Here is a 26,010-nt window from a genome sequence, read left to right as displayed (position 1 = left end):
ATTTGATTGAATGTCCATATTTAGGAGATGGGAAGATCATAGATTTAAAACTTGAAGAGAACCCAGAAGTCATTTGGACTAAATGTCTTATTTAAGAAAATTAAGACCCAGAGAGAGCATAGGATTTAGCCATGATCACACAGGTATTAAGTGGAAGAACTGCATTGAAGACCAAGAAGAGAAGGAAGAGGAGGAAGCAAAGAAAGAAAAAGAGGGGAAATGGAGAGGAGAGCTGAGAGAAGAGAGAGAATGATTGCATACAAAAAAAGAGGAGAATGGATAGCATCATGGTCTTATGGTCCAATGAAGTGAAAGAGAATGAGGGCCTACAGGAAAAGGAAAGGAACAAGCATTTATTAAGTGCCGACTATGTGTCAGTCACTATACTAAACTCATTACAGTTCTTATTTTATATATATTATTATATACAGATCTTATTTGATCCTCACAACAGCCTTGGGAGGTAGGCTCTATTATTATCTCCATTTTACAGTTGAGAGAACTGAAGCAGATAGAGGTTAAGTGACTTGCCCAAAGTCACTCAGTTGGGAGTATCTGAGGCAGTATTTGAAACCAAGTTCTCCTATCTCCAATCCCAGCACTTCACAGCATCACCTAGCTACTCTAATTAGAAAGTCATTGGTGACTTATGTAAGTATTATTTCCAGTAGAGTGGTAGAAATAGAAACCATAGTGAGAAGGGGTGCCCATGATTTGTTGAATGAACAAATAGAAAAATGAAGGCATAATTTTTAGGATACTCCTGTAAGGTATTCAGTCATGAAAGGAAGAACAAATAGTATGGTTACTTAAGAGGACTACTTAGGGCCGAGTGAAGGTTTTGTTGGGGTTTTTTGGGGGAAGACCTGTGTATCTTTGAAGACAAAGAAAGGAACCAGTAGTGGGAAGGTTTGGAGAAGCTTGACAGAAAGGGCATTATGGAATTAAGGGTATAGAACAGGAAGGGCATCTAGTCCAGCCCTCTCATTTTATAATTGAAAGTGAGACCCAGAGTGGTTAAGTTATTTGCCCAAATCACAAAGTAAGTGGAAAAAGTAAGATTTGTATTCAAGACCTCTAATTACAAATTCTTCACTATGCTTTGTCAGACTGCCTTTCTGAAAGGGCAGAATTCAGTGGTGGGGGTGACTAGATTTGATCATATGTACCATGGAAGGTTAAGGAGCTAAAAGTCTAAAGTATTGAGAGTTATGTTGAAATGAGTGACCATGTTGGGCAAGACATGAAGAAGGGAGGTTAAGGAAAATGGAAGCAGTCAAGTGATTGGAGTTCCCTAAGGTATATAAAAAGCTCTTAGAACATTAGAGGTTGGGTCTCACTTCTATTTGGAATTACTATTCTATTTGGAATTCTATTTGGAATTACTCCTAGAGGATCCTTGAATCCATTTGTCCATCAAGCATTGTCATTTTGGTCATTATTTAGCTTTGAACAAATATGCAGTGTGGGACTCATAAATAAGTAAATATACTTTCTCTAGGATAAACAATGTCTCCCACATATTTTTCAAATGTATGTAGAGGCTTTTGTGATTAGTAAAATACAAGTTTGTATAAGTGTTGCTTCCCATCAGCTTTCTATCATAGTAATAATACTTTCTCCGATACTAATGGTACAAGTTAGTTAGTACACATTTATTAAGAACCTACTATATGCCAGACACTGTGCTAACAGATATTAATAGTAAAACTGCTGTTATGTGTATGTATTCTATGAAATTTTTTGACATTAAAAAAAGGGTCCTTATGAGTTAGAGAATGCAAAGGGAAATGAGAGAAGTGGAAAACAAGAAATGTTCTGCCTCTAATTCAGGCCTCCGAAACCTAATGAAGTGGATCGGGGTGTAATGATAATGTAATGTGACCCCTTTTTATATTGGCAAATAAGCAGGTACTTAGCACTTAGTAACTAATCAGACCTCTGTGAAAGAAACAGAAGGTATGAACCCCTGTTCCTGACATAACAGGAAGGGTTGGCTGAAATAGGAAGTAGTTAATGCTGTATATATAAGAAAAGCCCCAGAGAGGCACAGTCAGAATTTCTTCAGATAAGAATTTGGTGGCAGAAGCTGTTCTGCTAGAGAGAGAATCAAGAACTGAGCCAGAATTTCCTGAGAACTTGTGGTGGTGGAGCTTCTTCTGAACAGGAGTCCAGGATCCGTGTAATAATGTAATGCCATGCACAAGCAGCTTTCCAGAGGACTGCTACTGTGAACAGCTTTTAAGGTTCTGATTACATAGTATAGTGAACACTCTATTCCATAACAAATCAGAGCAAAACGTTCACAGTAAATCAAGGTACAGCATTCACAACGTTACACTTGTCACAGAAAAATCAAAATATAGTATTCTCAACAGCTTATCATTAAAATGGCCACATAGTTTTCACCAAAGTGGTCACAATATTTAGAACAGTCATCTCAAAATACAAGTCAAAATCTTCTACTCATGGGGCACACTAAATTAACTCAGTCAGCGTTCAGTTACTAAGTATCATTAATCACTAAGTACAGTCATTAAAAAATACACAAACCCTCCACACCTAGGTCACTAGTAAACAGCAATTTCATCATTACTCGGTACCCACAGAGAGGTCTTTTCGTCTTGACTTGGGGCTGGTTCTCAGATTTCCTGGATCCCCTTCCATGGTCCCAAGATTTGCCAACACAAAGGGAACTTCAAATTATATTACCATTATGTTGTTATAAAATGAAAATATTCCCCTTGCCTCTCATATTTTTCTTTCTTCACTAGCCCTTTGTTTTCCTTTTGCTCCCTTCCTATGAAACATTCCATAACTTGGAAGTTTGCCCACTATTCTTTCCTCAGTTATCTTCCTTGGAAAGCCTCATCCATTTTGAAGACTACCAGATTTACATATCTAGCTCCAATCTGTGTTGTTAGATTCCATGTTTCCAGCTACATGTAAGACATTTCCACTTGGATAACTTAATTCACCTGAAACAGTCACATGTTGAAAATGGGATTGCTCCCTGCCCCTTTCAAAGCTCTCTCAAAGTTCTCTCTTCCTTAATTCTATTGCTACTGTCAAACTGAATATTTTGGGGATTACTCTGATTCAGTGTTGCCTAATGATAAAAATTCTGTCACTTCTTATCTCCTTCACCTGTTCTTTCGACACTAGGCAAATGCATTTGCAAATCAGGATATAGTCAAGATTTTGTCTTATTGCCATTTACTTTATGGACCCATCTTTAGGAACACATCGTCTGAAAAAAGTAACCATCTGTATTATTATCCATTTTTCAGCTTTTATTGGACACCTGTTATGCACAAAATATATTATTTTCCTGCTCCCCAGACTTACAGTTTCAAAGTTATTTTAGACTCTGCCCTTTTATGTCTAATGTATTGCCATGCCTTACTCATTTTTCCTTTTATTTCTCTTAAGACTTCCCCTTAGGGTAAGCCATCTTGTTGATCTCTTTTTCTCTAGGTTCCTCCATTCTTAACCATCCTGCATACAGCTGCTAGAATAGTATTCCTCAAAAACTTTACATCTTGTCATTCATTCCATGCAGTGGTTCCCTATTGCCAGGATTTCAGATCTAAACTCCTGTCTTCTCTAGCCTCATTTTTTGTAGCTCCCTAATTTAACCCCCTTGTTTTAGCCAAACTAACCCATTTTCTGTCCCCAATATGCATCTTGCGGTGGGCCTTGATAACTCTGGCTCTTGATATTTTCCATTTCACTCAAATGGAATTTGTGTTTTCCCTCTAATAATTCATGTATCTCTAGGCTTACTTTTAGGAAGCCTTCTTTGACTATTCCCACATACCACCTAATTTCCCTATTTTTATAGTGCCTTCAATATAACAAACTTTGTTTTTTATTATCCTATACTTATAAATAGAATATATACATATTTTTTTAAAGATAATTGATTTTCAGTCATTCTTTGGACACCGGATTTTGTGAGAATAGATATTACCAGTTAGATTTCTTGTGGAGTATTGGTATTGGTAGCTCAGATAATAATAAGTAGTGTTTGTTGCTTGCAGAGGAGGTATATACCAAGGACTAGAGTCTTGCCTCAGCCTCTTATAAGTATGTCTCAATAGTGCTATTAGCTTTCAATTTCTTTTGCTTTTTTCCAGTTTTTTATCTTAGGTCAATGACACAGGAATGCTGGTTAGTGAAGCAGGGCAACTGCCACCAACGAATCAGGCTGCCACATTTAGAAACAGTGGTGATAGGACGTGGTCCAGAGACCAGGATAACTGATAAGAAATGTTCGAGACATCAAGGTAAGTAGTGGCTACAGCTAGTCTAAATTTTAGAGATTCTTATGTCACCTGATGACTGCAGGTTCTGTTTGAGAAGTATCAGGTTAAGAAGAGTTGATAATGTTGGAAAATTCTGTGCTGGCTCCCTAACGAGAACCTAGTTGTTGAGCTTTTTCTCTAGGGCCTGATTACAGTTTATTCCCAGTTGTGATGTGACACTTTTCCTTTATCCCATGATTATGGTACTGACTTCAGTTGCTCCTTTCCTTAAAGACAAAGATATAGAAAAAATAAAGATAAAGAAATAGGTTTCAGATTCCCATTGTGATGAGAAAAATTAGCTCCAAGGTGACCACAGGCTATAAATGAGTGTGGGAGGTCCTACCGTGTTTCCCCAATAATAAGACACTGTCATTAATTTTTTTGGAAAGAAAAACACCAGAGGGCTTATTTTCAGGGGAGGGCTTATGTTGTCCTGCCTCAGCTCTCCTCCGCGGCACTACTCTCAATGGCGCCAGCAAGCAGATCACTGGGGAAGAATAGGATGACGCGCTCACTGCTGCAGCTCTGATTGGATGCACCTCGGAGCGCGGTGTGCGTTTGGGTGGGGGGGACGGTGCATACAGAGGGTACCATAATGTAGCATGTAGCGCAGGGGATCACCTTCACTACAGTAGCAATCTCAATAGGGCTTATTTTCGGGGGAGGGCTTATTTTAGAGGAATCTTACACAGTAAGGGGAGGGCTTATTTTCGGGATAGGTCTTATTATCGGGGAAACACGGTAGCTCTTGAAATTGTATCCTTTGCTATCCAGCTTCTAACCTCATCGTTTGGCTTAAATTGCCATCTTTAAAAATGTATTTTTTTTTTAATTTCAGTTAACAAAAATCTGTTTTCTTTCCCTTCCATCTTTGTTCCCTCCATTGAAAAAGAAAGAAAAACAAAACCATTTATAGTCAAGCAAAACAAATTCCTGCATTGGCTGTGTTCAGAAATGTTAATCACTTAATCTGCACCCTTATTCTATCACCTCTCTGTCAGGAAATAGATAACTTGTTTTGTCATGAGTCTTGGAATCACAGTTGATCATTGTGTTGATCAAAGTTGTTAGGTCTTTCAGGGTTCAGCATCAGTGTGGCAGACCTCTGAGAACTGAGAAACATCAGGGCATCTCCTAAGCAAAGCAAAACCCCAGATCTTTTCCACATGGATTGTTGTTGAGCTGTGCTCCCCTGTCTTGTACTTGTGAAACTGATTTTTGAACCAAAAGATACCTGTATTATTTCTCTTAAATTCCATCCTATTAGAAGATCCAAATTGTAGAAGACATTGAAAACCATGCAAAGAGCTCCAAACTTTATTGCCAGAGAAGTAACATGACCAGATATGCAAATGACAAATTAATCTGGCAGCAGTCTATAGGATTGATTAGTAAGTGGAGACTGGAGGTGGAAAGACCTGTTAGGAGACTATGACAGTAATTTCTGTGGGCAGTAATTAGGTCTTTACGTGAGTCAGTTAAGTCAACAAACATTTATTAAGCATTTACTCTGGGCCAGGTACCATTTGAAGAACAGAGGTGACTGAGGTGAAAAAGATTTAAGCTATATGTATGTATCTCAGGGTGCTGGTCTCTCTCAGACTTCTGGGGTCACTCTCTCACCTGGGTAGTAGAAGCTTGTTGAGAGACAGACTGTAATGTTAATGGGATTTAAGATCTTCCCCTTTGGTCCATTAATAGACCTCATGTGAGCCCATTAAGGGAAGCTTGCTTAGGAGAAGCTTTCTTGTAGGAAGGCTTTCACAACTTTTGCTAATTTCTAATTAGGCACTGAGTCATGAGGGTTGTGATGCCTTCTGGTTCTGAGAAGTGTATATATACCCCGAGTTGGTATTTTGCTTTGGGGGCTCGCTTATAAAAGGATTTTGTGATTCCCTGGTCAAGATTCTGTGTGACATTATGTTCAGAACTCCCCAACTGCTCAGATGTAAAGACTCTATCGATCCCGGAATGTATGTAAAGTGTACAGCAATATTGCTTTGATTCAGGCAGCCCTGTCTGTTGGTCTTTATTTCTCTGCTTGTATTTTCTCTGAAGTTCAGGGTACTTAACTTTTCCCCTGAATTAGTGAATGTAATTAAAAAAAAAAAGTAAAGCACATCTAAGAACCTGTGCTAGCAGCCATCCTGGTTTACGCCAGTGTGGTTGCTGCTACATAGGCTGAGTTCCACATTTTATTGAGGACAGATGACCAACAGAGAATTTTGAGAGTTCTCCTAGGAGAACAATTCAACCTCTCATGGTGTTAGTTCCCCAATACTGTTAGTTAGCTAGTCTTGCTGTCAAGTGCTAATGACATGCCCATCAACTGCCCATTCCCAAACCCTTCTCTCGAGTCCTGAGCATCCCAACTGTTCCCTACACCTCCTTGTACCCAGTTTGCTCATCTTCCAGGCCTTTCTGATTTGTTCTGGAGATTACTGTTGGAGTAAGATCCTAAAGGAAGCAGGAGGGGAAGGGGATTGAAAGCACTGGTCCCAATGAGAGGAGCAGCAATGCTTCTTTCTCAGTGGTGGAAGAGAGGGATTGGGGGATGGTGCTCAGAAATTGTTTTTTTTTTTTTTTATGAGCAATCGGGGTTAAGTAACTTGCTCAAGGTTACACAGCAAGTTATTTCTGGGTGTGGTGCTAAGTGTCAGAGCCCAGATTCCATCCCCAGATCATCCCGACACTAGAGCCAGTGCTCTTACTGTCTGTGCTACCTGGCTGCCCCGTTGCTCAGAAGTTTGGGGAACTGAAAAAGGGGAAATTGAGGAAGGTCCCTCCCAAGAATTCCAGTATTCTCCAGCATATTTAAAAGGATGTTTGGAGTGTGGGGAACCTAAGGAGAGGGGAAAGAGTTTGGACCAGCCCTTGTGGGAGAGGAACTAGAAACAATGATGAGAAGGCCCCATGGCTGCCTCCACAGAGAAGCTTTTGGGCAATGCCAAAGCATTGTAAGAAATAGCGGATGTACACTGATGGTGAACAGTGACCAGCTCATCCTAACCATTAGCAGTGTGTGTACAGCAGTTGTAAGGGATGGACAGATTCTCAGGGCATTCTCTGATGAGCTGGCAGCCTACACTTTACGTACCTATGTGACCTTGAGCAAGTTACTCTGGGTCTTGGCTTCCTCTTCTGCAAGAAAAATAAAACTGATTTTTGTATAGTGCTTTAAGGTTTGCAAAGCACTTTACATATATTCATTTATTTGAGCCTCACCACTACCCTCTGAAGTAGGTTCTCTCTTCATCCTCATTTTACAGATAAGAAAACTAAGGCTGAGAGATTTTAGTGACTTGCCAGAGGTCACATGGCTAGTTTGAGGAGCTGGTCTTTTGGATTTCAAGTACAGCACTCTATGCATTACCCCTCTAGCAGGGTAGGACTAGGTGAGCTTGAAGGGAGCTTTGAGCACCAAGGGTAGGATCCTGTGATCTAATCAGATGAGCCAACGGGGCTGCTATTAAGGCTTATTAATATGGTGATACTTCATGGAGACAACATGTGTAAAATTCATAAATAAGGTATGAAATCAACACCTCTTCACTCCATGACCTCTCTGCAGAGGAAAGAATCATTTGACAGTTCCATACAGACCCACTGGCACTACTCCACTACAGATCTTAATGACTGATAAGAGGTGTGCCATAGTATTTTTATGATACTGTAGTGGCCTATTCTCTGAACCATTTCTTTCCTTAGGTTCCAGTATTAAACATTTTACACACCTCTTTCATTACTGTAAATGAATGGTATGTCCTGAGATTTGGATAAATAAAATACATACTTTCAGAGAAATATTGGCAATAAATAATATGTTTATAATGCTAATTACCTGCCTCAGAATTATGAGATTTTGGAACAATTATTCTGTTTTTCATGTAGCTTTTCTATGCCATGAAGTACATTGGACTTTTTCAGTAGAGAATAACAATATCCCATTTATGGTAGAATCTCAGGGTTCTAAGATCAAAGATTTGTTGTTTTTTTTTTTAAAGGAACACTGCTGTCTTGTGAAATTTCCTTAACCTGGGGAAATTTGGCTAAGTGCTGCAAATCCTGCTAGGCCCCTGAGTGGAAAAGTATTTGTCAATCACTTATTATGTACACAGCACTGTGCTAAGGATACAAATAGAAAAATAAGACAGTTCCTACCCTCAAGGAGTTTACATTCTAATAGGAGGAGTCAACATTTATCTGCCGGTTCAGCTTTAGGATAGATAGGAAGGCCTTGTAGGCCTGTATAGTAGCAAAGCACATGGTAATGATTTTAATTAGCATCATTGCTATTGGTGAAAGCATATCTCTTTGACTATGCTGGAGATTTTGGAAAGAACTTACTTTTCCCACTTTTCAGTAGCCGTAGCTACTGAGGAGGCAGCACCTATAACAGCAGTTGCCAGGCTGCATCTCCACATGGGTGACTTCCATGAACAATGGCTTTAGGAGCTGGATTGGAAGCAGGGTCAGTGGTCTGGGGATTGATGCTATATATTCCTTGAGCTTTTAGGTATAGATTCCCAGGCTTCATCTGTTGAGGTATAAAGAATAAGTAGTGTCACAGTAAAATCACCAGAGTATTGTTTTTCCTTTATGCCCAATGTGAAGCTTTGAGCAGCCTTTTGTTACCCTAAAAAACTGTCATGTAAGCTTTTGGGCCTTTGTCTCTTGGTCCTTCAACCAACATTATAAATTCTGAAACTGTCTACTTGTGCCAATGTTAAAAAAGACTTAGGGAGGCCTTAAGAAAATGGTGATTGTGCAGACTTCCTGTTGGGTAAGTGATTTAGGGAAACCTTGTGGGACCACACTGAGTCGTGTTCCATACTAAGATTTTTCTTTTCTCCAGGAAGAGTAGGAACAAGTTGTATTGTTAGAGTATTAATTTTTTTTTAATCTCTTTCAGTGCAGTTGAAAGCAGAATGCAATAAAGGTTATGTCAAAGTAAAGCAGGTACGTGTTTATTGGTTTACTTGTATTTATTTAGCATTTTGTTTTTTGTTTTTTTTTTAAAGCAATCGGGGTTAAGTAACTTGTTCAAGGTTACACAGCCAGTTATTTTTGGGTGTGGTGCTAAGTATCTGAGCCCGGATTAGATCCCCAGGTCATCCTGACACTGGAGCCGGTGCTCTTACTTGCTGTGCTACCTGGCCGCCCCTAGCATTTTGTTTTTGTTAAATATTTTAAATTTAATTGTTTTATTAACCAGTTTTATTTTGACAAATTATATAAAACCCCTGGATCCTCAGTATTGAATCCCTTACAGTATGCAAGCCCCAAAATAGGTAAAGAAAGCAGTATAAAAGAGTAAGCCAGCAGTACCTACAACCTTAGACTTTGGTTATTTTTCACTTCATTACAAGAAATATTAGTTTCATAAATTAGTACCAACATTGTCCAGCGCTTTTGATTTAATTTTTGTTACCCTTTGGAGTTGCCCTTATTTATATAATTGTAGTATTGGAGGTCCCTAAGAGTAGGGTCTTGGGAAGGGGCGGAGGAGGGTGGGGTTCTCATTGCCCTAATAGAGTGTCTTTCACTTGATTTTCTTAAATGTTTGTTGAATTGAATATGGTTCTACTTTGTTCATTCTGTTCTCCTAATATCCTTTACCATTAAACAATTGTTTATTAAGTATTTTGCCAGGCACTGGATTATGTTCTAAGGATTCAGATACATAGAATGAAATCTTCCCTACTCTCAAGGTGTTTGTATTTTACATGTTCATGTGTTGATACAATATGCTGACAAATAAGAAAGTAAGATAATTACACAGTGATTTGGGGGGACATATAAGGGAGATCAGAAAAGGCTTTTTGAAAGATGTGGCCCTTCACCTGAGTTTTAAGGAAAGCTCAGGTTTCCAAGAGGTGCAGGTGAATAGGAAAATATCCTAGACCAGAGGGACAGACAGACAACCTGTGCAAAAGCACAGAGGTAGTATGTGGTGATCAGTAAGTTGGCCAGTCTGGCTGGAGCCTGCCAGTGTGTAAAGGGGAGTAATGTGTAATCAGCAAGAAAAAGAGGCTGGAGTCAGATTGTGAAGGACTTAAATACCAAATAGCAGAGAAGTTTGTATTTATCCCAAAGGGTCATAGGGAACCGCTGAAACTTTTTTTCATGAGGGGAATCAGTCCTAACAGTAAATGAAACCAAAGTAAGAATTCTTTGTTTTACCATGAAGAAATGCTTTGCATTCATGATGGTGAGAATTGCATGTGTATGTGGAATGGATTGTAAACTGGAAAGGCCTTGGGGTGAACCCTTTCCTGGTGATATGGAAGAGGATGTTGGCTTAAATCTGGAGAAAGTAAAGGGACCTGGCAGCAAATAAGATAGGGAGGTGAATTGGCCAAGTTTTTTTTATTGGTCTGGCCCAGGCTTGCAAATGGGGAAGGTAAAATGTACCAGTTCCATTCTGCATTTTTTAGGTTTATTTTATTTTATATTATTTTCCTTAGTTGCCAGTAAATTTATTTTTAAGAATTGAGCCTCTCATAGTGTCTCTTGGGTAAGCTAAGGGGAAAGAAAGGGTTGGCTATACCAAGCTTTAAAACAAATATTAATGGTAACATTGGAGAGATGAAGGACTTGCCACCCTAATAATTCTGGTATCCCAGCCAATAAGGATAGAATATAGAAAAAGAAGAAAACTTCACAGTCTAATTTTCCTATAGTCTAGTTTAGCTACATTTCAAAATTTCTTTCTTAGTGCAAAAATGTTTTAAATTTCAAATAACCATCTTAAAAGTGGACTTCTGGAAGCCATTCCTCCAATTAGGGATTTCTATTAACTGAGGAGAGCACATATGCATGTGCCCCTAAAAATCCTTTCCATTTTGCTGCACTGCATCAAATTTGCTCAAGCTAGTTGGCAGAGAAAAGACTTCTTTTACCTTAATCTGAACTCTGATTTGGCTGTTCTCCCAGTCATTGGACACAGCCCCGGAACATTTAATACACCTCTCACTCTGTCCAAGCCAAGCAGTTTATTTGGCTAGGGCAGGCAGTATTGGGAGCTAGTTTCCTAGTACCTGGGAAACAGTAGTTATTTCCTAAGTATTGTGTAATTCTGAAGAAGAACCCCACCCCTTCCTTACCATCCACCTCCCCTCTTCTCCATCTCTACTCCCTCAGCTTTCTCTTTGTTATGCTCAGAGGCTGTTCAAATAGACTAGAATATGAGAATAAGAGACAGTTCCCTGAAATCAGATCATCCTGTTGTTTCTGATAAAATCTGTGAGTTAGGAATATGGCAAGTATACATATAAATGTTAAGCACTGTATAAATGTATGTTGTCACTCTTAATCTCTAGGAAGTTGTTTCAAACCTACCCTGACTGTGTTGGTCCATCTACAAGTTAATACTAAATTATTTTCCTTCAGTACCCTTTCTACCACCCCTGCATCCTGCTAGTTTTTTGTGTTGTTTTTTTTTAACCTGATCTAGACTTCATCGGGTTTAGGGAGCTCCTGGTAAGAAACTTCTCCTACCAGTACAAATTGGCACCTACTCTTCAACTTTTAGTCTTAGAGAATTCCTGGGGACTCTGAGAGGCCAGATAACCAGTAGCATGTAGCCAATACATGTAAGTAAGAAATAGGACTTGACCTGAGCACTTCCTGATTATAAGGCCACCTATCAGTCCCCTCTGCTATGCTCTTTCTCCTCCCCTCTTCTTTCCTAAATACTAGAGAGTCCTCTCTTATGTCCACTCTTATTCTTATTTCTTGGTCTTCCTTATTTGTTGGATCAGGCTCTATGTTGAACTGTAACAGCACATGGCACCTGATTTGTTGGGGTTTTTTTAAGCTTACTTCTATCTCTTTTCCTAAAAGGTAAGGGGGTTATTCTAGAAAGACTACAATTCTAAGGATTAGTAAAAAACTGAAATAATCTCAGGAAGCAGTTGGTTTTAGATAGAGACTCTTTTGGATTTAAACTAATAAACTTAAAATCTATAAATCTTTCCCTTCCTTTATATCCTTTGTGTTGCCTACCCTCTTTCCTTTTTTGATATAAAACTTTAATTTCTAGGGAGTAGCTCTGTAGCTTTAGGTTTCTTGGAATAAAAGTACATTGTTTAGGTCCAGAAATATATTGTTTTCTTCTTTCTGTTGTCAGAAAATATTAGTATATGTAACATAGGTATATTTGTATCTCTTAGGAAACTACTGGTATTCTTTCTTTCATAGATGGGAGTCAATCCAACCAGTGTTGACTCAGTAATTATTGGGAAAGACCAGGAGGCAACACTAAAGCCAGGACAGATTCTGCACATTGTGAATGAACTTTACCCTTACACTGTACAATTTGTAGAAGAAACTGAGACACCTGTCCTAGGAAGAGAAAGGAAGAGGAAGAGGCCTTGTGACAATAACCAGAATGAAGAGGATGAGGCTGATAAAGCAGAAAAGGTTGTGGAAACGCAGCCCTTGGACCATTCAGAGCATACTTCAGTTCACATGCCAAGCAATGCCAAATCTACTGCAGCACTCAGAAAAGGTGACGGTACTTCCAACCAAAAGGTGAATGGATGGAGGTAACTAGATAGTGATGGCAAGAATATTGCTTGCTCATGGCAAGAAAATCTTTGGGTTTTACCTCTTAATTATTCAAATAAGTAATTTTTTTCCCTTGAAGATTAAACATGGGGATGGGGATCTTACTATTATTCTGTTGTCATGGTTTGTTTTGACATAGGCACATCCCAGCAAAAGCACAAAACCCTCACAAAATACATTCTAAAAGAATGAAGGAAAATCACCTGATACTGATGTTTATTATAGCACTTCCCCTTTCCCACTTTTTAAGCATCCCATTTGTTAATAGAAAGGATGTGTGCTTTCACTTTAGTAATATTGTCCATTGTATTTGACCTGTTTTGTTGTTTAGCATTGTGTTCATTTAATTTGTCATTATATCCAGTGTTCTTTTGTCTCTTCTTTCTTCACTTTGCACACTTCATGTACATCTTCCCGTGTTTTTCTAAATTGTTATTTGTTGTTTCTTACAACACAATATTCCATTATTTTCATAAAGTACAATTTCCGTAGCCATTCCGCAGATGTTGGTCATATAATTGTTTAAAAAAATTTTTTTTAAATATTTTTTGTTTTTTATATCACTATGGTATCTCATGTATCCCTCCCCTCCCAGAGAGCCATCTTCTATGACAGATAGTATTGGGACAGCTAGGTGGTGTGGTGAATAGAGCACCAGTCCTGGAGTCAGGAGGACCTGAGTTCAAATCCAGTCTCAGACACTTAACACTTACTAGCTGTGTGACCTTGGACAAGTCACTTAACCCCAATTGCCCTGCCTTCTACTCTCCAAAAAAGACCCCCCAAAATGGTTATGATAGATAGTATTTTGGGGGGGGGAGTCAGCACAACTGATTAATATAATGAGGAAGTCTGAAAACATGTGCAATGTTTAATACCTGTGAACCTCCATCTCCATAAAGGGTGGGTTAGGGCTGTCTTCTTATATCTTTTCATTCAAGTCCAACTTGATCATTATAATTTTGTTACATTTACTTTTGACTTTTTGGTCTGTATTTGTTCTTTCCATTTACATTGTTGTAATTACTGTGAATATTGTTTTCTTTGCTCTGCTAATTTTACCTTGCATTAGATCATATAGATCTTTCCATGTTTCTCTATTTTTATCATACACATTACTTACACCACAGTAATATTCTATTACATTCATGTAACACAATTTATTTAGCCATTCCCCAGTCAGTGGGCATCTATTTTGTCTCCAGTTCTACTTATTTATATCCTTTGACCATTTATCTGTTGGGGAATGGCTATTAGTTATATATATATATATATATTGTTTATATATTAAATAGCAAACCTTAGCAGAGATATTTGATATAAAATTTTTTTTTCCCATTTGACCACTTCTTCTCTTATCCTAGAAGCAGCATCGTTGTCTGTGAAGCTTTTCAGCTTCATGAGTTCACAGTTTAAAAAAAAAATCTTTAAAATAATGTTTATTGAGATCACTTGTTTTTTATGTAACTTATATTTCTCAATATATCTCTCCCTTTTCCCTCCCAAAAATCCATTTCTTCAACAAAGAATAAAAAAAAAACTGATCAGCACCTAGGGGGGGAAAAAAACACCTGACAGTTATACTACGTCCATAACCATGATACCTCATTTTAGTCACTTCTTAGCATGATTCCAAGTTGATTTTCAACATGGTTGGACCAATTCAAAGTTCTACCACAAATGCATTAGTGGATCATGTCGTTTGTTTACAGATTTTTGCTATTACAGATAGTGTTGCCATGAATATTTTTAAACACAATTGGTTTTTTTTTTTTGCTTTTTGGAGAGGCAGTTGGGGTTAAGTGACTTGCCCAAGGTCACGCGGCTAGTAAGTGTTAAGTGTCTGAGGCTGGATTTCAACTCAGGTCCTCCTGACTCCAGGGCTTGTGCTCTGTTCACTGCGCCACCTAACGGCCCAACAGTTCTTTCTTATTGTCAGTTACCACCTTGGGATATAAACCCAATAGTGACATTTTTTGGGTCGTACGATTTAGAAACTTTTCTTTCATAATTGCAAATTGTTTTTTCAGAGCAGGTGGTTCAAGTTACAGTTGAGCAATAATGAATTAGCAGGGGGTGGCCAGGTAGCACAGCAAGTAAGAGCACCGCCCCAGTGTCGGGATGACCTGGGGATCAAATCTGGGCTCAGACACTTAGCACCCACCTAGAAACACCTGGCCGTGTAACCTTGAGCAAGTTACTTAACCCCAACTTCTTAGGGGCGGCCAGGTGGCTCAGCGAGTAAGAGCACCGGCCCCAGTATTGGGATGACCTGGGGATCAAATCCGGGCTCAGATACTTAGCACCACACCCAGAAATAACTGTCCATATAACCTTGAGCAAGTTACTTAATCCCAATAAAAAAAAAAAGAAAAATAATGAATTAGCAGGTCTAGTTTCCCATATTCCCTTCACTGTATTTTTATATCTTTTACCACCTTTAGCCATTTGATGGGTATGAGCTGTTCCCTCATAATTTTTTAAATTTATATTTAGCAGATTATCAGTGATTTTGAACAGTTTATTGGAGGGTGGTTTGCTTTTCTTTTGAAATTTTTCATATCTTTTAAAATGGTCAGGTTTAAAAACAAGATAATGGCATAGTTGAAATTTCCATTCATAGAATTTCAGATATGTAAAAAAAGCTCTACCTTTTGACATGTTTTTTTCATAATGTATTATATACTATTAAGATTAGTTTAAAATGTATTAATAAATTTTGTGTTGATTCAACATGTACTTCCTAACAAACACCCAAATAAACCTTTTCAAGTACATTTCCTGAAAAAATTAAGTTGTTAACAGAAAGGAGTTCTGTGTCATTAGTATTATCTCAATGTTTTTATATTAGGATTTTATATATATCTTATTATTGTTTAAATGTGGGAGTTTCATGAGAAAGAAAAAATTCATGGTTCCTAATTTTTACCTTTTTATGAACATAAATGAGTTTTTGTGACGGAATAATAGTTACTAGAAAATGACGGTAGAGCAGACTAGAAATCCAGTATTTATTAGAGAATTACAAACAGAAAAACTTGTGTTGTTGTGAGGAAGGAAGGGACTTTGCAAACCCTGTTATTATGGTATCCTTTGAACATTGTCCTCTCTTATACTGTAGGCACCCTTTGGACACTGGAGTCAAGGTTTGAAGATTTCTATGCATGATCCCAAAATGCAGGTAAGATGAAGTACTATATTTGAATTATTTTTAATTCTTTTCAGAAATAACCATCTTACAGAAGCCATATCTATACTACCAGTGGGATAGAGTGAAAAAAATGAATTCTCCACATCTGCAGAACTTAGAAGAAAAGCTATGTCCCTTGGAGGATTTTGCATGTTGTATACATGTGGATGCATATCACATAACTTTAAAAATCCTATTAAGAAAGATGTATATTAATATATCATGATGCATTTTTAAAGAACCAGTCATTACATTTTGACTGTTAGTGGGATTCTTTATATTGGCTGTCTTGTGTGTGAATAATAACCAAACATTTTTTATAAAGGGCTTCCAGATTTATTTTTATTTTTAAAACTTTCTTATTTTTATTAATGCTTTTTTGTTTTTATATTACATTCATTTCTGAATATATCTCTTTTCTGCCTAGAGACCTATCCTTTATAACAAAGATTTTTTTTTTTTAAAGAGGGAAAACAATTCTTCAAATTTAATAAACATTTTCCCCTTGCAACTCTTCTCTAGGGCCCACCTTGGTCATTATTATCACAGAATGTTATTTCATTTTGTATTTTTTCCATTTACATTGTATACATAATGACTAGGATAATGTAAATGGAAAGGACAGATTCATTTTAAATTGCATTCCTATATTGAAAAAAATTTTGACTCTGGCTGTGTGTGAGTGTGTGTGTGTGTGTGTGTGTGTGTGTGTGTGTGTGTGCGTGCGTGTGCACATGCAAGCGTGCACAAATAAAAAGTCCCTTTCCTTAGCAAGCTGCTTTTTAGGGATCTTGAGTCCTCTTCAGCCAGACTGTTGGAAGGGATTGGAGTTGTATGTGAGGGGCTAAATGGAGAGGTGACATGTCCATTGGCTCCAGGAAGAATCTACTAATAAGATGAGAAATCTTGTTTCTTTGTGTATGTTGTATTTTAGTATTTTCTTCTCTTTGCTAGGTTTACAAAGATGACCAGGTAGTTGTGATTAATGACAAATACCCCAAAGCTAGATACCACTGGCTCGTGTTACCATGGATCTCCCTTTCCACTTTGAAGAATTTAAACCAGCAACATGAAGAGCTTCTCAAACATATGCATGCCATAGGAGAAAAGATGATTGAAGAGTGCATGGACTCTAAGCACTTACAGTTTCGGCTGGGTTATCATGCCATTCCTAGCATGAGGTAAGACTTTCTTGTCAGGTATCATTTAGTTACATCATGATGAGTTTCTGATCCCTAGCTACAGGTTAGGCATATTTAATATCAGCTTTTTGAGGTAATTAGCCCCACTAAGTACAGAATGCCCCATCACTTATATTCTGGCCATTGAGTGATGAATTATTTAGCCATGGCAACCCACAAAACAGAAAAATGCAAAATGGCACTCCTTGTGCAGCCCTTTCTGACTCTTCAGTGAGAAGGGTAGAGTTGCAGAGGCATAAGGTGCTAAGAATTTCACTGTTTGTAAACCATTTTGTAAACTTTAACTCAGCTCTTGGTACCCTCATTGTGAGATCCTTAACCAGTAACCAGTGAGTAAACATACTCCAGAGAAATTTAATACAATTCAATAAACATTTATCAGGCACTTACTATGTGCCAGGCTCTGTGCTAAGTACTAGGGATACAAATAAGAAAAAGACAAATCCTGCCCTCAAGGAGCTTACAGTTTAATAGGGGAAGACATCATACAAAGAGAGGTTGGAAAGGTGAGAGGAGACACCTGAGAGTATTGAGCACAAGAGTATTTTATTCTGTAAAGTTGAAACAAGGAAGAATTGTAGATAGAAAAGAGAGTGAGCTGGAAGTCCAATTTCTGCTGTCTATAAAAGGCGACTTTGGGAAGAGTTTGATCCTCTGCCCTCTAGCCCTACAATTAGAGGAGGCTGAGGGAGGTGATATCCAGACTTGAGTGAGCACCATGGTGGTGAGTGAATTGGATGCTCCTACCAAAGGCAAAACTGGGAGTTGGAATGTGAACCCCGAAGTTCTCCTCAGAGAGGAAAATAAAGGATTTGACAGGGTTGGTTTTATTGGGTATCCAGAGGCAGTATCCACATTCTATGGGATATTTGGTCATCTTACATTGTAGTGCGTATCATAAATATTTGAATGAAAATACTTGTAAATTTTATGTACCAACATCTGTTGCAGAGGAGTGTCTACAAAGAACTCAATAAGACCTATTAAAGTATATCAGCATATACTTGGATATGCAGTGACTTCATCAGAAAGGTGGGATGAGTGAGGATGGCAGAAAAACATGTCAAATAATAGCTCAGGAATAATGAAGCTGGGTCCCTGAGCAGGGAGTTGGCCTTGTCTCCTGCTGCTTTGACAAGCCAGGACTCCTCGCTCACTTACCATGCTGGTTTTCTCTCCCCTCACAACACCTGGAGTCCTTGGTGGTCTTCTTGGGCAGTTTTAGATCACAGGGAATCATTGTTGCTTCTCTTTGGGGGTTTTTTATCATAGTTCCTCCTGGTTCATTTTTGGAACTTCGTTGGAGTGTTTGAAGGAGGGTTGAGGTGCTCTAGCTCCTAGATTCTAGTACCTTTCCCATTTCTAACTTACCTAGAAATACACTAATCATCCTCCACTCCTGGAGCACTTTGCTCTCTCACCTCTGCCTCTTATTTCCTCTGACTCCTTCAAGCTTCAATCCACTCTTCTGTAGGAGCTCCTTCTCACTGACCCTGGCTGCCCAGAGGAGCCTTTACTCTCAGATTGCTTTCTGTCTACCAGGTATAGATTGATTTACATGTTGTCGTTTCCATTAGAATGGAAACTCCTTAAAACAGTGACTATTTTTGCTTTTCTTTATGTCCCTCCAGCTTATCACAGTGCCTGTTAATTAGTATGGGCTTAATTAATAGATGGTTGTTGACTGATCTCATTGGTCTTCTGAAATTACGGTCATTACACTGATCAGAGTTCTGCATTATTTCAGTTTTTCTTTATATTATTGTGGTTATAGTATAAATCATGCTGGTTCTGCTTATTTCAACATCAATCCATAAAAGTCTTCCTAAGTTTCTCTGAATTCTTTCTTTTCATCAGTTTTTTTTATAGCACAATTATATTCACATAAGTTTTTTTTTTTTTTTTTAAGCAATCAGGGTTAAGTAACTTGCTCAAGGTTACACAGCCAGTTATTTCTGGGTGTGGTGCTGAGTGTCTGAGCCCGGGATTCGATTTCCAAGTCACCCCAACACTGGAGCTGGTGCTCTTACTCGCTGAGCCACCTGGCTGCCCCTAAGCAGTTGGGGTTAAGTAACTTGCTCAAGGTTACACGGCCAGGTGTTTCTGGGTGGGTGCTAAGTGTCTGAGCCCGGGATTCAATCTCCAGGTCATCCCAACACTGGGGCCAGTGCTCTTACTCTCTGTGCTACCTGGTCGCCCCATATTCACATAAGTTTTAAAGAAACCATTTAAGGACTGGAAATGTTGGGGAAGCTAGATGGTATAGCAGATAGAGGATTAGATTTGTAATCAGGAAGATTTGAAGTTTGAATCCTTCCTCAAACACAAGCTATGTGATTCCAAACAAATCACTTCACTTTTCTCAGCCTCAGTTTCTTTTTTTTTTTTTCTAAAGCAATTGGGGTTAAGTAACTTGCTGAAGGTTATATGGCCAGTTATTTTTGTGTGGGTGCCAAGTATCTGAGGCCGGAACCTATCCCAGGTCTCCCAATGCTGGGGCCGGTGTGTTCTTACTCACTGCGCCACCTGACCACCCTGCGCAGTTTCTTTATCTATAAAATGTGGATAATAATAGCACCCACTTCTGTGGTGAGAATTAAATGGGATAACATGTCAAACCTTAAAGAACTATATTAATGTCAGCTATCATCATCATTTTAAACTTCTTAAAACAGCATTTAAAATAACTTTTTCTTCATCCTTTTTTTCATTATCTTCCCCCATCTAGCCATGTGCATCTTCATGTTATCAGTCAGGATTTTGATTCTCCTTGCCTCAAGAACAAAAAACACTGGAATTCTTTCAATACAGACTACTTCCTTGAGTCACAAGGTAAACAACTTTAAAAAAAACCCTTTTGTTTAATTTTCCTATATCCCTGAATTAAGTCATAATATAGATCTCCCCCAACAAAGTGCATCTTCTGACAACCTCCAAGAACTGTCCAGGTATTTGGGTTGGACTTTAATTTTTTTGTATTGAATGTTTGAAAGAAATGAACCATTTGCTGGGTGGTGGACTTCTTTCATCATGCAAATTTGACACATGGCGTAGTAGTTATATTTTATTTGGAAAAGAAGTAACCAGTCCCCACTTTGGAGATTTTCTGCAGTCTCTCAGTTGTCTTCCATCTCTCCCATCATGTCGTTAGCTAGATCCTTTTGGAGATACTACTGCTGGCAGGGAAGAGGTGCTTACCTAAGTACAAGTTTCTGAGGTTAACTTGTTCTATGGTTGCATATAAATGTCTATGGATTTACTGTTGTTTCGCTTTTCTTAGATATTTTCCCTATCGCTAGGGTGGATAATCAAGAGTTGGCTGTGGTTTGAATAGTGTACAATAAGGGAGATAATATTCGTCGTTAGAGTAGAAATATTATTAGTCACATAAAGTCTAGAGCAGAGTTGGCGAAGCTAAATCCCTTTTCAGGCTATTCGTCCTTTTTCTGATTCTTCCAATCTGAAGTAAGACTTTGGTAATTCATTTTTCCTCCTGTTTGGAATTTAAGCCTTGGTTCAGTGAGGGTGGAAGAAATTATGTTATTATGTATTGACCTCTGCTCTTGAGACTGTTTGCCAAGAGGTCAGCCTTCTCCCATCTTAATCTCTTAATGAATCAGATGCCTTCCCCCACTATCTCCTCCTTCACCCCTCTCCCAAGTAAAGGTGTGCCCCCTTCTTGCCAAGTCAAACCTATCTGTGTGCACAAGTGATCCCTCTTCAGTCTTTCTAGCATATTTCCCCTCTTATCATTCCTACACTCTCACTAATATTCAGTCTCTCCCTCTCTATTGCCTATACACATGCCTATGCCTTCCTTACCCTAAAAATCCCTTACTTAATATCTCCATCACCAGTAACTATTGTCTCATATTTCTTTTCCTTTTTGTGTGGCTAAACTCAGTGAGGAGGCTGCCTGCAATTGATAATCTTCACTCTCCTTTCACTCTGGCTTTCAACCTCATCATCCCACTAAAACTGTTCTCGTCAAAGTTGCTAATGTTCTTTTAATTGCCAGATTTAATGACCTTCTCTCAGTCTTCTACTTTCTGAGCTCTTTGCAGCCTTTCACAGTGCTGGTCAGCCTCTTCTCCCTGGATTCTCACGATGCCGCTTTCTTCAGCTTTTCCTCCTACCTCTCTGACCATTCCTGAGTCTTCTTTGCTGGATCCGGGTCACACCCTCCAGCTATGGATATTACCAGGGCCTTTGTCTTGGTTCTTCTCCCTCTCTGTTTTTTTACTTAGTGATCTCATTAGCTTCTATAAGTTCAGTTATCACATGTAGATGATTCTCAGACAGATAGACACACACGCACACCACACCATACCGCCCCCTGCCTATGGGACATTTTGTACTGGATATCTCCTAGATAATTTAAGTTCAACATGTCCAAAATTGTCCCTCTAATTCCTGCCCTCTTCCTAACTTTCCTGTTACTCCTGAGGGAGTAACACTGTCCTCCCAGGGGAAGGGAAGGGAGCAAGCATTTGTTAAGCTCCTATTGTTTGCCAGGTACCATGCTGAGCACTTTACAGATATTTTCTCTTTTGATCCTTACAACAACCCTGTGAATTAGATGCCATTGTTACAGTTAAGAAAACTGAGGCAGACGGATTTTAAGTGACTTGTAGGGTCACACAGCTGGTAAGTATATGAGATAGATTTGAACTCAGGACTTCGTGACTCCTGCTCAGTGCTCTATCTACTGTACCACCTAGCTGCCCAGTCACCCAGGCTCACATCGGTGACTCCATGACTGTGCTTACCCTCCGCCCACCAGGCATTCTGTTTTTCTATCCTGTTGATGCTACCTTTGTAATATCTCTGGTATTCACCTCTTTCTCTCCTTTGCCACTGCTGCTAACCATGGTGCAGGCTCTCATTGCCTCGTGCCTAATTTGTTGCTGTAATCTGTAGGTGGGGTCTCCCTGCCACAGATGTCTTCCCACTGCAGTTCATTCTCCACTTTGCTATCAAAGTGATCTTCCTAAGGTACAGGTTTGACCGTGTCACCCCTCTCTTCAGTAAACTCCACTGACTCCTTATCATTTCCAGTAACCCTTCCATCTTGTCCTCTTCCTACCTTTGTATCTTCTTACTTGTTATTTTGTGACCCAGTGATGGGGGCCTTTCCATCTCCCTACTCAGTGAGTTTTTACTGGCTATCCCCCATCCTGGGATGCTCTCTCTCCCTTTCTTCCCACCTAGTCTAAAATCTCACCTTCTGTAAGAAACTTCTCACTGAGATTACCTACAGTTTATCATAAACTTTTGTACATAGTCATTTACATGCTTTCTCTCCCGTTTGATTGTGAGCTCATTAAAGGCAGGGGCGCTTTTTACTTTACTGTATATCCCCAACACTTCAGATAATGCCTGGCACATAGAAAGCAATTAATAAGTGTTTACTGACTTGATTTGACCACCTTGTCCCTTGCTGCCTTTACTACACACTTTGTATTGAAGGGGTTATAATTAAGAACTATCTTTTGCCCAAGATCATTAAAAAAAAGTTTTTTAAGCTGATTTTTTTTTGTTTTTCGCATCACTGTGACATCTTCCAATATCCTCTGTCCTTCCTCCCAGTGAGCCATTCCATATAACAAATAATATTTTTAAGAAAGAGATAAAAATCAGCAAAGCCAATCAGTACATTTAAAATAAAAGTGTATGCAGTGTTCCACACCCATGTACCTTCCAGCTCTGTAAAGTGACGGGACAGGAATTTTCTCCTATTTCTTCTTCAGGACCAAACTTGTTCTTTGTAATTTTGTAGCATTCACTTTTCATTATTTTGTGGTGTTGCCTGTCTTTTATTATTAGTGATTTTTAAGCATTTTTTCATATTCTTTGCAATTTGTTTGCAATTTTTCTTTTGAACACTCTATGGAAAGCCATTGAGGAATGGCTTTTAGGTAGATACATAGATGGGCTGATAATTATCTTATGTGAAATAGAGTATCCTGTGAGTGAATTCCAAAATATGATTCAAGCTTATAAGTTCCTTAGTTCAGTTATATGTACCTGTTCTGTTTATCCTATCGAGAATAGTCCTAACTCTCTTCCCCTCCCCCCACAGATGTAATAAAAATGATCCAGAAGGATGGAAAAGTGACTGTTCCAGAAGGAGCATCTGACCTTTTGAAGCTACCACTGCAGTGTCATATATGCAAGGAGCAACAACCTACCATCCCCCAGTTGAAAGATCATCTCAGGAAACATGGATCAAAGAGATTTTGTTGAACTTACTACTTTTAGGGAGACAGTCTGAAGCCTGCGTGTTACCTTTGCTGGATTTTTCAGGAGCAGAAGAACTGATACTTGTTCAATTAAAATGAATAATTTTTTTAAATGCCATGCTTTATTCTTCCGATCACATATGGAAAATATTTTAGTCACATTTCTGAGTTAAGAATTTATATATGCCAGTAATGGGTTGAGGTCATCTAGATAGAGTGCTGGGCCTGGACTTTGACCATGGGGTCATGGAGAGTTGGACATGACTGAACAATAACAAATAATGGGCTATCTGTTATATGTGAATATGACACTCCACTTCATTTAGACCTATGTTTTTTAAAGTTGTTTGTCTCATAGTAGGGATGGTAAAAATTACTTCACCGTGATCATACAGTATCAGAGCAAAGACTTCAAATCTGGTGTTCTTTCTACTACATTGTACTTCTCAAGGCCAAAAGTAAAGCCAGACTCTTTAATAGTGTGTTCCAACAGACCACTGAAAAATCTGCTTTTCAGATTAGCACTGTATTGGGCTATTTTCTCTATTAATGATTCAGGAGATGGTAGAGTTTAGGGAATCAAGTGCTTGGAGACAGCAAGACCTAGGTCCAAATCTCACATTGAATCTTTGGGATCATTGATGAGGCAGTTAATGCTTTAGAGCTTCAGGTGACTCTACAAGTATACATTATATGTGGATTGTATTAGATCACTAATTACTAATCAATTTATTAATAAAGATACTGTTTATTAAAATGTTAGTTATTAAGCGCTTATTAAAGCAATTTATGTTGTTCAGGCAATTATCTTTTCAGGCTTTTTTTTTTTGCTGTTTGGAGTGGGGAAGGTAGGGCATTTGGGGTTAAGTGACTTGTCCAAGGTCACACAGCTAGCTTTTTGTGTTAAGTGTCTGAGGTTGAATTTGAACTCGGGTCCTCCTGAACAGGGCCAGTGTACCACCTAGCTCCCCCTCTGTTCAGACTCTTAAGGAAAATTTAAATGTAATCTGGAGAATATGGTTTTGTAAATTTTAACAGTCTTAGGACATAAGTAGTTGAGACTCTCAAAAGGTCAGATCAGAAACATGGGAAATTCTGAATCACTGAAAGTCATTGCAAGAAGAATATGCATAGAACCAAATAACTTCTTTTTTTTTTTTAGACAAAGATGTGGAGGAAGCGTGTCTACACTCGGATATTCAGAAGAAAAAAAAACTGAAGTAATTAGACCAACTTGAGGCAGGGCAAACCCACAAGGTCAGTTGAGAATAATTTGTTTTCATTTAACGTTAATGTCCTTCACATTGGCAGGAAGCCCTCTACATCTCATCCTCCCTGTCAACTGGGTGTATACTTTGAGTTGTTTTCCCAGGAGCAATGATGTATTTCCTGGGTCTGTCCTTATTCTCTCACCCAATACCTCATCTTGACTATATGGCAAACATTTCTGAGATTCCCAAATGGATTTTGGAGCTCAGTCTATGGCTATGATATGTTGGTATGCAGGGAGGTCACAAGTACACATGGTGATCTATACCACTATTCTGACCTCTGAAGGTCTGAAACAAATAGCAAATGACATAATTTCTAAAATTTTCATTCCGAATCATGCACACCAACACACCCACTCATAGTTGACACACTCTTCATAATGACTGCCAATGGCTGAAGCAAAATGGAGTCTTTTTTTTTTTTAATGGAATCTTCTTGGAAAAGTTCCCCTCTCGTTTATTCTTTCTGCTCCTTGTATTCTGACTCACCCTTCTGAACACTCCTTCCTGTTTCTCAGTGTTTCTTTTCTTTCTTCCTTAGCTGATCACATCCTGTATCTCATATCTGGTTCCTCCTCAAGGGGTTCATGGTGTGGTGTGTGTTTATATTCTTAGCAGCTTGTGTAGCTTAATCTTCAGTCAACTTCGACAACATTTCACATACATTTGTGCTAATTCCCATTATCCCTTGCTGTAGTCTATTTGGCTAATCAGTCATTATCCCAAATCACACAGTTTCGTTGGCATAAGTTTATCCTTGTCTTTCTTATGATGCTGGCACAGTGCATAGCACATAGTAGGCATTTAATACATGTTTGTTGAACTGATTGGGGTAATCCTGTCCATTCTGTTAAAACAGAAACAAACAGAGATGATTTGATATTGATTAGTTGAAGAGTAGCCAGGATGATGAAGGACCCTTAGATCATGGCATATGGAAGGAAGGCAGTAATAACTAACATTTATATAGTGCTAAGTGTTTTACAATATCTCATTTGAGGCAGATGTTAATTACGATCCCCCTTTTTCAGCTGAGGAAACTGAGGAAGACTGATATTAAAGAACTTTCCCGGGGTCATAAAGCTGGTAGATGTCTGAGGTTAGATTTGAACTCGGGTCTTTCAGACTCCAGGCCCAGCACTCTAACCACTTGGCCACCAACATGCCTCTTGGCAATGGGTCTTAGTAGACTATCTCTCTCAGTTTGGAGAGAGGGAGAGAAGT

The 26,010-nt window shown here is 38.7% G+C and overlaps 1 protein-coding gene across 4 annotated transcripts in view; it reads left to right on the top strand.

Annotated features, from left to right (window-relative positions):
* Positions 1–24,319, top strand: part of APTX (aprataxin) — a 31,149-nt gene extending 6,830 nt beyond the window's left edge. Inside the window, exons 2-8 of one of the 4 annotated variants that reach the window (XM_069088067.1) lie at positions 4,140–4,289; positions 9,223–9,269; positions 12,513–12,845; positions 16,003–16,062; positions 17,026–17,252; positions 20,002–20,105; positions 23,356–24,319. In XM_069088067.1, the coding sequence (XP_068944168.1) occupies positions 4,157–4,289; positions 9,223–9,269; positions 12,513–12,845; positions 16,003–16,062; positions 17,026–17,252; positions 20,002–20,105; positions 23,356–23,519 (1,068 nt within the window). In that variant the 5' untranslated portion in view covers positions 4,140–4,156 and the 3' untranslated portion in view covers positions 23,520–24,319. Of the gene's footprint in view, positions 1–4,139; positions 4,290–9,222; positions 9,270–12,484; positions 12,846–16,002; positions 16,063–17,025; positions 17,253–20,001; positions 20,106–23,355 lie in introns of those variants that run through there. The other 3 variants (XM_069088068.1, XM_069088069.1, XM_069088070.1) reach the window with 3 other exon arrangements.
* Positions 24,320–26,010: the final 1,691 nt, after the last annotated feature.

This window comes from Petaurus breviceps, unplaced genomic scaffold (assembly GCF_028583685.1).
Source record: "Petaurus breviceps papuanus isolate PSGF00001 unplaced genomic scaffold, PetGlider_PUasm1.0 184, whole genome shotgun sequence".
Taxonomy (NCBI): domain Eukaryota; kingdom Metazoa; phylum Chordata; class Mammalia; order Diprotodontia; family Petauridae; genus Petaurus; species Petaurus breviceps.
The sequence above is the reverse complement of the archived record's forward strand: the minus strand, read 5'-3'. Positions and strand labels throughout refer to the sequence as shown.